General features: G+C 48.2%; 1 protein-coding gene across 4 annotated transcripts in view; it reads left to right on the top strand.

The window, feature by feature from the left end:
• Positions 1-13924, top strand: part of Cemip (cell migration inducing hyaluronidase 1) — a 131512-nt gene that overhangs the window by 72828 nt on the left and 44760 nt on the right. For 3 of the 4 annotated variants that reach the window (XM_010621193.2, XM_010621192.2, XM_033761124.1), the window contains exons 2-8: positions 525-640; positions 5705-5851; positions 6332-6470; positions 7111-7347; positions 9602-9781; positions 12616-12686; positions 13319-13414. In XM_010621193.2, the coding sequence (XP_010619495.1) occupies positions 541-640; positions 5705-5851; positions 6332-6470; positions 7111-7347; positions 9602-9781; positions 12616-12686; positions 13319-13414 (970 nt within the window). In that variant the 5' untranslated portion in view covers positions 525-540. Of the gene's footprint in view, positions 1-524; positions 641-5704; positions 5852-6331; positions 6471-7110; positions 7348-9601; positions 9782-12615; positions 12687-13318; positions 13415-13924 lie in introns of those variants that run through there. The other variant, XM_033761125.1, reaches the window with a different exon arrangement.

Genomic DNA, 13924 nt, shown 5'->3' with positions numbered 1-13924 from the left:
GCAATAATAAGATGATTTATACTATGTGGGCATTTGTATTTAGGCTTTCAGTATTGTTCTCCAGGACCAGCTTTCAAAACAGAGGCCAGTAATGGAGAGATTAGAAATCAGTCCACATCCTCCTTTCACACTTTGGGATTCTAAGGCCCAGAAAGCTGAAACGAATCAGCTGAGATCACACAGCAAATGGGTGGTATTTCATTCCCGGCTCGTGTTCAGTGGGGCTGTTTCTGTTCTTGTTTTTTAGGAGAAAGCTTTATTCATTCTGCAGGGGAGGGACCTCAGTTACCTGCTGTCTTGGAGCCGCAGGACATAGGCAGGATGCTGGCAGGGTTTGCCTGCCCTGATCTGCCCAGCCTGAATTGTGGCACCTGATGACTGTGCTCTGGACTGGCTGGAGTACACTGTCTTTGTCGTATTTGTGTGTGTGTGTGTGTGTGTGTGTGTGTGCGTGTGCGTGTGCGTGTGCATGTGCGTGTGTGTGTGTGTGTCCCTGTCTGTCTGACGCCTGTGCTTGATTTTAGGGCACGCTCTGTCAGGATGGGAGCTATGGCGAGGCAGAGGCAGGATACACTCTTCGAGGCTGTGCTGGTGACAGGGTGGCTTGTCCTGGCCCTCTTCCCTGAGGCCACATCTGAAGGTGAGCCCCTACTAACAGTGGGACCTGCTGTCCCCTGTGGAAGACACAACACCCATCCAGACTGTGGGGGTAAGAGGGTAGGAGAAGGAGTCACACAGTGTGGGTGGGTAGCTTTGCTCTGGCTTGTCCTCGTCAGACTCACTGATCCCAGGTGATGCTTGCCTGGGCTGCTGTTTCTTCACCCGCAGAACTATGGGTTATGTAAAGTCAGGCTTGAAGCCCAGTCTGTGGGGTGGGCATGGAGGGACTGGTGTCCCCAGGGCAGGGGAGCCCCTTGAAAGGGTCACCTACTTCCTGGCTCTGAAACTGCTGCCATGTGGAATGGCATGTGAATTTTTAAGAGGAAACAGAAATGTAGATTTTTATATAAGAGCTCCCTAGTTGTTAAACGTTAGCATCTAATTCAAATTTTTCAGAAAGCACTCTGAGGGGTTAGACCAAAAAAACAAAAACAAAACATATCTGAGACTCAGCTTTCCACCTTTGTCTGGGCCACCCAGTGGCTCTGTCCCCTTCCTGCTTTTGTGTCACATCTGGGACCTTAAGGAACTGCAAAGCTGCCATGGGCTGAGCCGGGTGTAGGTCTGCTTTTCTATTTCAGTACCAGCAACCATTGCCTTCAGCAAAGGTTGTTTAAATTAACATCCAAAGCCCAGGGCAAGTTTGCCTGGGCCGGAGTGTGAGGCAGGATCCCATGAGGGGTAAAAGATAGTTTTTAAGCCTTGAATAAGGGTTTGCTAACCTTACCACCAACACTGCCTGTCTTTTAAAAGCTATTTTGAACTACATCTTGTTTTTCTCCACTCTCTGATGGAAGGAAGTCTTCTGTAGCCACAATTACTGACATTCCTTCAGTGTGCTCACTTGTAGAATCTTCCCAGTCCTTAGGAGATGTAGCTGATCCTCAATATTTCAACTTTTAATGTCATAATTGACATTAGTGCCTGAATTCATTCATTTATCCTTCTGCATTTTCTCAGTTAAGAAACACAAAGTGGGTATTGACTGCCAAGAACTGGGTCTGGGTTTGTTTTTTAGGATGGACCCATGCTGGGGAGGGTACTCGGCACTTCTAGCACCTCTCACCCTGCTGGAGTATAAACCCCATGGAAAGGAGGCTGTGTCTCTATCCACGCCAGCCTGTGCACTTCTCTGGTATCATAGGGATTCAGAAGGTAGCCCTTGCCACCCATGCCCCAAGTGGTTGGGACCACATATCCCCTTCTGGGAAGTCAACATGGTTGCCATGGTGATATGTCAGTGAAGTTACTGATCCAAATGTGGAAATCCATTGACTTTGGTGGTCTCCTGTGTACAATATCCAGCCACATGGAGCAGTGTCCCTCTGAGCAAGTTGTATGTATCTCTTTATGCGAAATGCATTTAGTCCATCTCTGTCACCAAAGTTTTAACAGTTCCAGCATTGCTGAAAAGTCCAAGTCCCAAAGTCTCTTCTGTAACTCAAGGTAACTCTTAGCTGTGATCCCCTGTAAAAATAAAAAAGTTAAACACTTCTAACATACAATGGTACAAGATCAACATTCCCATTCCAAAAGGGAAGAACAAGAGAATAGAAAGGGATTGCACTAGAGCAAGACCAAAACCAAGCAAAGCAAATATTAAATCCTATACTTCAGTGACCAGCACTCAAGGCAAGTTATGATGAGGAAATGTGGATTCCAAAGGCCAGCCCTGCCCTTACCACATCACCTGCCACATCACCCATGGTCTTGTACTTGGCCTTGCTCTGCTCATTGCCTGAGCCCTTCCTCAGCAGACATTCCATGTTCTTGGCTCTACAACTTTCTGGGGTGTCCATTGCATTTTTGACTTCCCTCTTATAGTTTTTTGCACTTCCCTCTTAGAGGGCACACTGCCTAACCTCCCAGGCCTTTTTTTAAAAATCTGGATGAACTCCTCCCTGGCCCCACAACTGTGGAATTCTGTATGCCTATAATACCAGTACCACATGGATAATGTCAAAGTCTGCTGCCATCTTAAGCAATAGCTGGGCCCCCTTTGATCATACCTACAGAGGCCTCTGACTACGTGGATGGAAGAACTTCAGGAAACTCTTTTCTAGTTGGCCCTGAATGAGCTGGGCACCTTGAGGGTCTCTTTTCAGATGAAAGCTTTGCAGCTTTGCCTCCTTAAGTCTGCAAAGGGAAGATTTTTGCTGATTCTTGCAGTGCTGTCAAGGCATCCTTCCTATTGTCCTGATGCAACATACTTGACATTTTTAAATGCTAATCTTTTCAGCAGTCAAACTCTCCTCTGCCAAAACTCTGTAGCCCCTTTCTGGGGAAACTGAAAACTATTCAAATGAACTTTTTGCTCCCAATTTTCAATGTAGATCTTGCTTTAACTTTTAAGCAGCAAATGGTATCCATGCTACAGCCTGAACATTGAGCTGTTGTGAAATTTCCTCCACCAGATTATTAGTTTACTATCTTTAATTTAAGTCTCCTGCAAAGTCTCAGAACCTCAGAAAAATACTGTATAGACACCTTTGTTTTTTTTGGCCAGAGAATAACATACATGGTCTCAATTCTAATTGCTAATGGGGTGACACAGCTGAAACCTCCTGAGCCTGGTCTTTACTATCTGCATTCCTGTCAGCATTCTGGTCTTCTGAGCTCCAACCAGAATCTTCTATCAATTTTACAGAATTTAGGGTTTCTGTAGCATCTCCAAATGTTTCCAAACTCCTCCTATGAAGCCACATGATCAGGTATCATCTGCAGCAATGACCCTACTTCTTTGGTAACAAAATATATCACAGTCACCTTCTCACTGCTGAGACACAATCCCCAACACCCACAACTTAAGGAGAGGTTTATTTTGGCTCATGGCTGGCTCCAAAGCAGAGGCAACATGGTGTAAGGACCTAGGTGGAGGATAGCTACTCATACCATGGTGTTCAGGAAGCAGAGAGTGAAGGAAGGAACTGGGGAGAGAGATATACCCTTGCAGATCATACCCTCAGTGACCAGCTCTTCTAACCAGATTCTACCTTCCAACAGTGAGTGAGTTATAATGTTCCTATAATCAATAATTTCCCCCAAAGCACCACATCTGAGTGTATGAGACATTTGGGAACATTCTTGACTTGAATTATAACAGACAAGCATAGGGATCAGCCACCTGTGGGTGGGTAAGTATGATGGGGTAGGGCTCTGCAACCATGCATAGTGTTTATACTGTGCTTTGCTTCATACAGGCAACAACCATGGGCTATTGTGGACTTGGGGAACCCTGCTGGTGTTGTGGAGCTCAAAAAGGGTGACTCCCTTGTGGCCCTGATACATAAATATGTCAGCGATGGCATACTCCCAACAACTGAAGAAAAGACAGAGAAACCAGAGCCCCTTTGGGATGCATGTGGCTCATGCAGTCATTGTACCTGAAGGACCCAATCTCTCCTCAGCCCCTTGTTCAGCCTGGTGCTATGGGCCTGGCTTCTGTTCCTTCTTGCACCATCTTCCCCTGGCCTTGCAATGCGCTGACTGCCCATCAACTACCTATATGGATTAATCTAGATGTCCTTAGGTACTCAGAGGCAGGGATTTGTGAAAGGTGATTGGACCCTAGGGGTGCTGTACTGATCAATGAATTAGTCCACTGATGAGTTTATAACTACAAGTACTGGTAGGAGGTGGGGCCTGGTAGGAAGAGGGAGGTCACTAGGAACATGACGTGGAAGAGTGTACCTCCCTCCCAAGTTTCTCTCTTCTCTCCCTTCTTCCTGGCTGCCATAGGTGAGCAGGTTTTCTCTACCCAGTCCCTTCTATCCTGCCACCAACCATTCAGGGACTGAAGCTTCTAAAACATGGGGCAAAATAAATCTCTTCTCCTTTAATTTGCAGATGTCATGTATTTTGTCCCAGTGATGAGGAAAATAACTAAGATAGTACCCCACCAGATTATCCTGAAATCTCCCAGTTATAGAAGACGGGAGAGTGAGTCCACCCATGCTCACCTTGCCTTGCCTGTTCTGCCTGACTTCCTCCCTTCTGGAACCCTCCTTGCTATCTATAGAGCTACCTCCAGGTTGTAAGACAAGTTCCACCCCCACCCCCACTGGCCTCACTGCTGGAGCACAGCCTTGTTAGCCCCCAGGAAGATGCAGATGTCTCCCAGTGCTTCTGGCAGGAAAGAGAAGCTGCACCTACCCTGGAGCCTTCTAGGCAGCCACCTGCCACCTTTGAATTTGACCCTCATAGGGCAGGACAGGAACACAGACTTCTAACAGGGACAGCTGGTGTTTCTCCCTCATGAGGTGGCAGTGTCCATATAGCCATCCAGCTGTGCTCTTTGGTCCCCCAAGCAACGGCTCAAGGGTTGTGGGGAGATAAGATTGTCACTGGAACCACCCTGGCTTAGTAGCCTCATGCCCCAGCAAAACCAGTATCTCTCATAGCAACTCCTTATTTGTCATTCAGCATCCCTGCAAAGGACATGTTTCAGTGCCTGCAGGTATGCCCACAACATCACATCTCCACCAGTCATGAAAATAAAATACTCATAACTCCTCCCTTAAGGACCATTTACCAGTTGAGGGTTCACTTTTCTTATAAGCCATGATGCTTGCTAGCCTAGTTTATAGAGAACTGTCTTTCTCAGTTTCTAAGAACAGAGCTAGAAAATTAACCAAATTCTCATGCAAAAGAGGAAAAAGTTTTGTTACTTCCCTGTAAACACTGTTTCCCTGAGGGCATACTATCTTGAAACTCAAGCAATTTGGGCAAATGCTTGCATAACTTCAGATCTGCGAAGATCCTGGGTGGTCATCTGATCTACCCTGCATCTTGTAAAGGGGAGCACTGAACTCAGGAAAGGGAAATGACTTGCTCACAGACTCATAGCAAAATAATGAGAGATACAAGACTACACCCCTAGGCTCAGGCTTTCTAGGTCAAGTTGCCTCTCATCACTATGGTCTTGCTTTGGGCTCCAGTACAGACAGGGGCCATAAAGATGTAAAACATCCTCCCCACCTTGCGGTCAGTCTTTGCTTGATGATGCCAGTGGATGGGGGCAGTGACATCTCTTTTCCTTTGGCAGTGGCTGCTAAGTGCCCTGACCAGAACCCTGAGCTGCAGCCCTGGAATCCTGGCCATGATCCGGACCACCATGTGCACATTAGACAGGGCAGGATGCTGCTGCTTGCCTCCTCTGCCACCGTTCACTCCATCAACATCTCAGAGGGGGGTAAGCTGGTGTCTACCCTCCCTAGAGCCTCACAGAGGGTGCATGCAAGTTGCTGTGTCCTTAGATGGAATGATTGTTGCATGCTTTGGGTTTGATTCAGAGCCCCAGGGTTTTTGTGATAACCAATCAACTCTTAGGTGAGCACTTAGGAATGACTAGTGCTGATCGGGTCTTGGTAAAATGAGCAAGGAAAGTTCTGTATTAGTGCCCTGAGAGGTCCTGCCCTCTCACCTGCAGATGTTTGGTCATTGAGTTATGGCAGGGACAGCTATGAGCTGGTTGGGCACTATATGCACATTGCAAAGTGGAGACAAGAGAAAAGTAATCACTTGTCAGATAGTGAGCATAGAAGCCTTTGGAAGAAATACCTTTTCACCTGCTTGGCTGAGTTGGGGGCTTGGGAAGTCTGCCGAGGGTCCTTTGCAACCTTCCTCTCACGCTGTGTTCCTAAGCCTCATCCCGTTGCTCCTCCCTCTTCAGGCAAGCTCATCATTAAGGACCATGGGGAGCCCATTGTTTTGCGCACCCGACACATCCTGATTGACCACGGAGGAGAGCTGCATGCTGGGAGCGCCCTCTGCCCTTTCCAGGGCAATTTCAGCATCATTCTGTATGGAAGGTGGGAAAACCAACCCCTGGCGGGAGAAGATGCTGCTCTTGAATCTGATGGGGGGAGGCAGAGCAGAGAGAGAGACAAGAGAGCCAGACTCCAGCATAAGGCAGGAGGCATCATTCTGTCCTGCCAGAAGGTGATGGGGAATGAAACAGACTCAGTGACGGGGTAAGGTGAACAAGTCCATGAGGGATCTTATTTACCATGGCCCTGGTGTCTCACTGTGTCACCAAGGTCTCTGTCAGACTTCCACCACCTCCCACTCATGCCATGGTTGTGCATCTAAGTTATGATGGGCAAGGTATAGGAAAACACAAGGTAACTGCCTCTGGCTGGGCAGAGTTCTAAGCAGCAGTAACCAATAATGTGCAGGTCTAGCAGTGTAGGTACAAGTGACCCCACACTGGAATGGACTAGAATACAAGACTCAGACCTGAAAAGGGGAAGCAGCAACCTGCAAACTCACCGGTGCTTTTGCTGGCCTCTTGAGCCTCCCATTGGCCTGGCATAGGGAGGTTGGGTGCCAGTGCTATATTTACTAAGCTGTCACCAAGCATGGCCAGCTGCTTAGGATCAGTGGGCTGTTCTCTGTGGGGCCACATCCAGCAAGGAGCTATGCCCGCAACTTGGAGCTTTTCTCTTGCAGAGCTGATGAAGACATTGAGCCAGACCCTTACTATGGGCTGAAGTACATTGGTGTGGGCAGGGGTGGCACCCTGGAGTTGCATGGGCAGAAGAAGCTCTCCTGGACATTTCTGAGGAAGACCCTCCGCCCGGGGGGCATGGAGGAGGGAGGCTATTTTTTTGAAAGGAGCTGGGGCCACCGTGGAGTCATTGTCCATGTCATTGACCCCAAATCTGCCACAGTGATCCACTCTGACCGGTAAGGTGCCCTTCACTTATACATACATACCTTCCTCCAGCACCAGCACACCGAGCCTATGTCCCAACCAGGCACTGTAATGGGGTTGTCTCAAAGCACTTGTCTAAGGATGCTGAATTTAACAAGGATGTACGGACATGTGTACTCTTGATTCAGATTGTGATCATTCGTAACAAGGGAGGAAAGACAGTGGGAGACAGCTGTCCTAGTGCCAAGGGAAAGGTTCCCAGCAGGACTCAGCCAGTGGACAAGCAGAGCCAGTGCTCCTGAGGTACTTAGGGAGAAATGCTCCAAGCAGTAGGCAAAGGCAGAGGGCACCCACTGGGACACAGGGCAGCTGACATGACCCTGGGTCAGTACTGGTCACAGTGCAGCCAGTGCACGCTATCTGTGAAATGCTCTGTCCTCACCACTTTACCCCACATGTGATTTAATCTTCACAAACAGTCTTTTAGCACTACATTCTGTGGATGAGTCTCCTATGCCCTGAGTCTTAGGTTGGTGAGGGCTGGAGCTGCAACAGAAGCCCAGATCTGTGTTGCCTCCTGGTGACAACCCTGTGTAGTGGCTGGCAGAGCAAGTCTGAGCTGTGGGATGAAGCAGGACGAGTGTAGTTCACAGGGAACCCATCAGTCACAGGCTGATTCCTTGGGGCTGATTCCTTGGGGCTGATTCCTCATTAGGTACAGTGCTGCTCCTTGCAGCTGTGCGGCTCCCGATAGATGAGTCACTGCACTGAGAAAGGAGAGGCCACCTGGAAGCTGCTGGGGGAGGTTATGGAGAGGGGATGCCTGCTTCATCCAAGGCTCCTTGGCTTTGCTGTGTCATCTGATAGCTGAGCATGTAAGCAAATACATTATCTGACACATGTGCACCTGGTCACTCTGGAAAAGCAGGAGGAATTCGATCAGCTGGGAAAAGACGGGGCTGAGTGAGCATAATAGCAGCAGGTACGTGACATGGTCAAAGGTCTTTGAGAAGGGCCAGCCTCGAGGCAGGTGGGCCCTGGGGACTGCAAGGACAGGAACAAGGCAGGATTGGGCCTGGTTAGGCCAAGAGTTTAAACAAGTTTGGCAACCCAGGAGCAGGTATCCAGAGCACCTCTCCAGCTACCACTCACACCACCTCTGTTTTTCTTTTTTTAAGGTCTCCTTGGCCATTTGCACTGGCTGGTTTTTCCAAATTCATTTTAGAGCTATGTTGCTGTACATTCCAAGGCACATTGTTTCCATCGCAATTGCACAAAACCTTTATATTTATGTGACTGAGTTGGGATTGTTACTAAATTATCTTTCCTTTGTAAATTCTTCCCAATGGTAGTATAGTTTTTTTTAAAAAATCTGTACTTTCTACATATTTTATATATACTGTATAAGAGAGGGTTGTCTTTGTCAACTTTGAGATGATCTGTTCTTACCTTACGCCTGTCATCCCAGCTACTCCAGAGACTGAGTCAGAAGGATCACTTGAGCCCAAGAGTTTGGGGCCAGCCTAGGCAGCATAGTGAGCCCTGTCTCAAAAACAAAAACCAACAAATTAAAAAACTGTAGCTAAAGATGATGCATTCTTACCACAGAGATGTGTTGGATAACACCATACCTGTAGTCAACCATAATTTATTGTACACTTAAAATTTTATTAAAAGGCCAACTTCATGATAAGAATTCTTACCACAATGTAGTAAAATGATTTTTTACAAAGGGATAAACAGGAAAAGGAAGGAATGCAACAATACTTATAACCCTTAAGGGTTCTGCCACTGCTATTGTGTACGTCAGCAATGACATTTCCATGACTCAAATGTATTACTATAATCAGGCTGCTCTAGGGATAGGAGGCATGATGGGAGATCGTCTCCGTTTCATTTTCAAGAATTTGGAGAAATGTTTCAGTCTTCGGCAGAGATGGAAATCCCCATGAATGAGGTATCTGGATAAGGGGAGGCAACCAGACCCTAAGGATGTGACTGCTCAGCATCCCAGAGCTCGAGGTCTTTGCTGTTGCTATCGTCATGTCTTGGGCAACTCACCAATGAATTATCAAGGTGGTCAGGTCAGGTCCTTCTTGGATACTACTGTATGGTGTACAAAGTTCCCATACTCCCTTGCTCTCTAAATAAAAGGCTTCTTTGTTTAGAAACCCAGACTGTGGGATCTTTGGATGGCATATTAGTTTTGCAACACAGATCCCTGTTCAGATCTCTTTTGGGCTGCTGTTGAGACTACCCAAAGCCCCCTCCTTCTGCCCTTCTCAGATTTGATACCTACAGATCCAAGAAAGAGAGTGAGCGTCTGGCCCAGTATTTGAATGCGGTTCCTGACGGCAGAATCCTTTCTGTGGCAGTGAATGATGAAGGCTCCCGAAACCTGGATGACCTGGCCCGGAAAGCTATGACCAAGCTAGGCAGCAAACACTTCCTGCACCTTGGATTTAGGTACCAGCCATCCTTCCTTCTGTCTCTCTATCGGGTGCTACCCAGAACTAACCTTTCTCATGTCCCCTGAGCTACTCTACCTTAAATGGTGAGCCTGGGATGCAGGCACATTACCTGTTTGCACTGGACATACTGGGGCTTGTGCTTAGAGGGAGCCTGCTTTTTTTTTTTTTTTTTTTATCAAGCACAGCACCACTTTTAAACTCAAAAGGGCTCTGTTTATATGGATTCATTTAGTCTGTCAGCCACAAAGCTCTGAGTGTGTGCTGTGTGTGAGAGCCATGCTGTGGATGTAGTTAATGTTCAATTTTTCTTTCCTTGGCAAGACACTCATGTCATGCCTTGGGGATTGGCAGGCAGTTTTTAAAAGGATTATGCAAAGTATCTCTGCTTAGCCAAACATCCAAGGAAAAGAGGCCTTTTGATATTCTCCTGTGTAGGTTTTATTTGCTTTGAACTGTAGCATCATGCCTGACCTTGGGGCACACAGGTTGGCACTGAGAGGAGGCTGTTTGCCCTGCTGTAGTAACCACACTTTTTTATCCCGTGGAATCCAGGCTCAGGTCAGTTCAAAGTCAAGCTTACCTCTCCCATGGCCATTAGGAGCCTACGATGTCCCTCCCATTGGCTTTCCAGATCTCGGGCAAGATGGGAGGAGGTGAGAGCTCTTTTTAGTCTCAGAGCACAGTGACTCTACTAGCTGGGCGGAGGCTCCTGGGCAAGAGAGATGTTCGACTTCGAGGGTGCGTCCTCTGACAGCCCAGGGCTGCTCCTGCCGGAAGAGGACTCAGCAGGAAGCTCACCCAGCCAAAGATGGCAGTGCTATCTTGGCATGGCAAGGCTCTTTCCTTAGCAAGCCTTAAGCACTTCCAAGTTGTTGTCTTATAAACTCAACACCAGTTTTTTAATTTGCAATGAGAGATAAAAACTATAAGGGACTGGCAGCTTGGAGCCTCAGCAGAAGACAACAATGACTAAGACCAAAGTCTGGCATCTGATGGCCTAGATGTGTGTCTAAACTGCTCCTCCACAAAGATGTCACTGCAGGCAAGTAATTCGTTGTCTCGCTGCACGGACCCTACGTGTGCCAAAGGGGCTATCTCAAGACCCTGAGGAGAATCACAGTGATGATACAGGCAAAATACCAGTCATCCTGTCTAGCACAGAATAAGTGCTCTGTAAATGTTAGCCCTACTTTCTCCTTATAAATGAGAGCCAAAGGAAGGATGGCAGGTTCCGGCCGTGTTCAGTTATGGCCAGCCACATGGGTAAGCCAGGTAGGGATTCCACACTTTGCCCTGCTCTGTGTGGTGATGCACTTTGGGTGGCCAGTTCAAGGTATCCACAGTCAGTAGGAGCACTAAAACTTGAATTCATCCCTGGTCCATTTCCTTGGGAGCTGGTTATGGAGCAGAGACTGGTGGGAGGCACTGGGCTAGACCAGGTGTGTGAGCTCTCGTGAGAGGGCAGAAGCTGGTGGGCACCGGTGATGGCACATGGGAGAGCAAGACAGAGCACACGTGGAGTTTAGTACAGACTCTTCATGGAGAGCAAGGCAAGGCAGGCTGCCCAGGGAGAGGCCCAGGAGGAAGTGTGGCTGTCCGAAAGAGGAGGGACAGTCCAGGCAGCTGCACAGCATGGGGAAGGGTGAGGACTGAGAAGCAAGGCCAGGAGGAGGGTGCAGGAGGGCGTGCTGGCCATGGGGAACCACGGAAGATTGAAGGGAGAGGGTGCCAGGGCTGAATCCTCGACCTCAGTGAACACTCATCAGTGACCTACTCTCCAAGACAAGCGATCTGAACAAAAGTGTCAAAAGCCACCTGGCACTTAAATGGCTAATGGAGATACAGGGGGAAATGCCTTTCCTTCTTCCCATCTAAGCTCTTGACCGGGACCCTATAACAAACAAACTGGAAAGTGAAGGACTGAATGGTGTCTTTAACACAGAGATTTAACACGGAGATTGTGCTGGGTGGAGCCCAGCAAGCTTTGGGTCTTCTTGGCAAGGCCTGGCTGTGCCTTCTCCCCACGGGGTCCCCCTGTCTTCAGCGGTAGCAATGCTCCCTTCTTCTGAGCACAGGAAGGGCACCTCTGACATGAGGGGCTGTGACCTGCTTCTGGGAAGCAGGGTGGGGAAGGTCAGAGGTTGTTCCTTGCTGCTATTTCTCAGCCTGGAACATTTAATGATTTAATTGTCTTGGGGTAGCGTGGACTGAGCCCCATCAGTTGGGCCCATGGGGATGACAAAGACAGCAAGGAAGCCATCCCTCCCCAGCCCTGAGCCCTGATGGAGGAAAGGGCAAAGCTTTGCTTGCCAAAATGCAACCTTCTTTTTCTCCTTCCCTCCTGTTTGTGAGGAAGAGATTGCCTTTTGTCTTTCAAGGCCTGAGGCCGATGGCTAGGTATCCACTCTGTCCCATTAGCCTGTGACATTTTCCTGGAGCTCCACTCTTAGGGGAGGTGGGAAGGACAGAAGTTAGCTCTCCCCTTGGAATACGCTTTCCTGAGGGACTCAGCCCTTACTGCAGGATGTAACACAGCTTGGTGGGTGGCATGCTTGGACTGTTGGGTGTTTATTTAGTTTTGATTCATGCCCAGTCTACTGACAGCATGGAGGTGAAGAGAATCAGGATTAGAGGAATTGGGCTACCCAGGTAGCGAGGAGACTCAGATGGCACTTGCAAAGAAAGACCACTGGTTTAGGGGGCAGGGAAGCCCCATTTGTCATTGGGGAAGTCCAGTTGCAGGGAGGAGGCCCAGTCATGGACCCACGTGCAGCTCTGCCCTGGGGAATGTTCAGACACCTGAAGAACTTTGCTTTTTGTTACTTTCAGACATCCTTGGAGTTTTCTCACTGTGAAGGGAAATCCTTCTTCTTCGGTGGAAGACCACATTGACTATCACGGTAATCTATGGTTGGTGTGAGCCTTGGGTCTCTCCAGCATGTTTGTACCCTAGAGGCCCTGAGTCTTTCTGAGCCCAGGTCTTTCCCTCAGCCCAGCCGCCCAGCTGCCACCACCCAGTGGAGTGACCAGCCGCTGGCCACATTAATTGAAAGTGGCAATGGTCCACGCTGACTGCAGGTCAGTCACACACGATTACATTTCCATTTCCAAAGAAGTCTTCATTGACTCATTCTAAAACACAGCTGTGGCACAGAAAAGACAGGAGCTGGAAGGGAGGCAGCAGGGCCAAGATGTTGAGCTTGTGAGACCTGGATATGGCTTGAGACACATGGTAGCAGTCTCCTCTGTCCAGCTGTGGTGGGGGGGGGTGCTGATGAAGGCAACCCAGGGAGGGATTCAGACTATGAAGAAAGGTGGGCTCCAAACCTGGGTTTTCTGGGACTTGTGTCTGACCTTTCAGAATAGAAACAAAAGAATAAATAATAATCCACATTCCAAATGAAAAGAAAGCTCTGGCTAATGGAAAAAGCTTCTTTTTAAAGAAATGGTTGCTGACCAATGGGCATAGGGGTTTCCCTGCCTTGGAACCCCACCATTTGAATCAGGGTCTTCCTGGTTGGCTCTCTGACAGGACACCTTGGCTCCGCGGCTGCCCGGGTGTTTAAACTCTTCCGGACGGAACATGGCGAGTACTTCAATGTCTCCTCATCCAGTGAATGGGTCCAGGGTAAGAAGCTGTGGACGTCCCAAGACCCTAAGGGTGATGAATGCCAGGAACCACCAGTTACACAGAACAGCGTTTTCCTTACAGAAATAGGAAAACTTAACTGTCATGGACTCAACTAGAAATTTACAACTGTACACTGTCTTTAATTAATCAAACCACACTGGGGAATGGGCCAAAAGGATGGTCAAGGTTGGAGTTTCTTGTCCATATGGGTCCATGACATTTAGTTTAGTTCATAGAATGCTGTTTCATGGCAGGTGATGGTACTGACCAAGGCACAGACCTGGACAGAACCTGCCTGTCACAGAGCCTCCCATGGTGTGCAGAAGGCAGCACATCTAGCAGCAGTTCTTGGATGATGAGCTTACAGATGGGTTTTTTCCTTTGCGTTTATTTGGTTTTATAATCATAAAACTATATATTGCCTTAATGAAAAAAAAATTTGATAGGAAGTGTTTAATGAAAAGGCAGATAAGATGGGAGAATTTGCAGGTAATTTAGAAGCACCTT

This window comes from Fukomys damarensis, unplaced genomic scaffold, assembly GCF_012274545.1.
Source record: "Fukomys damarensis isolate Sample0158 unplaced genomic scaffold, DMR_v1.0_HiC HiC_scaffold_7, whole genome shotgun sequence".
In the NCBI taxonomy this organism is placed as follows: Eukaryota; Metazoa; Chordata; class Mammalia; order Rodentia; family Bathyergidae; genus Fukomys; species Fukomys damarensis.
This window is presented reverse-complemented; position numbering and strand designations above follow the sequence as displayed.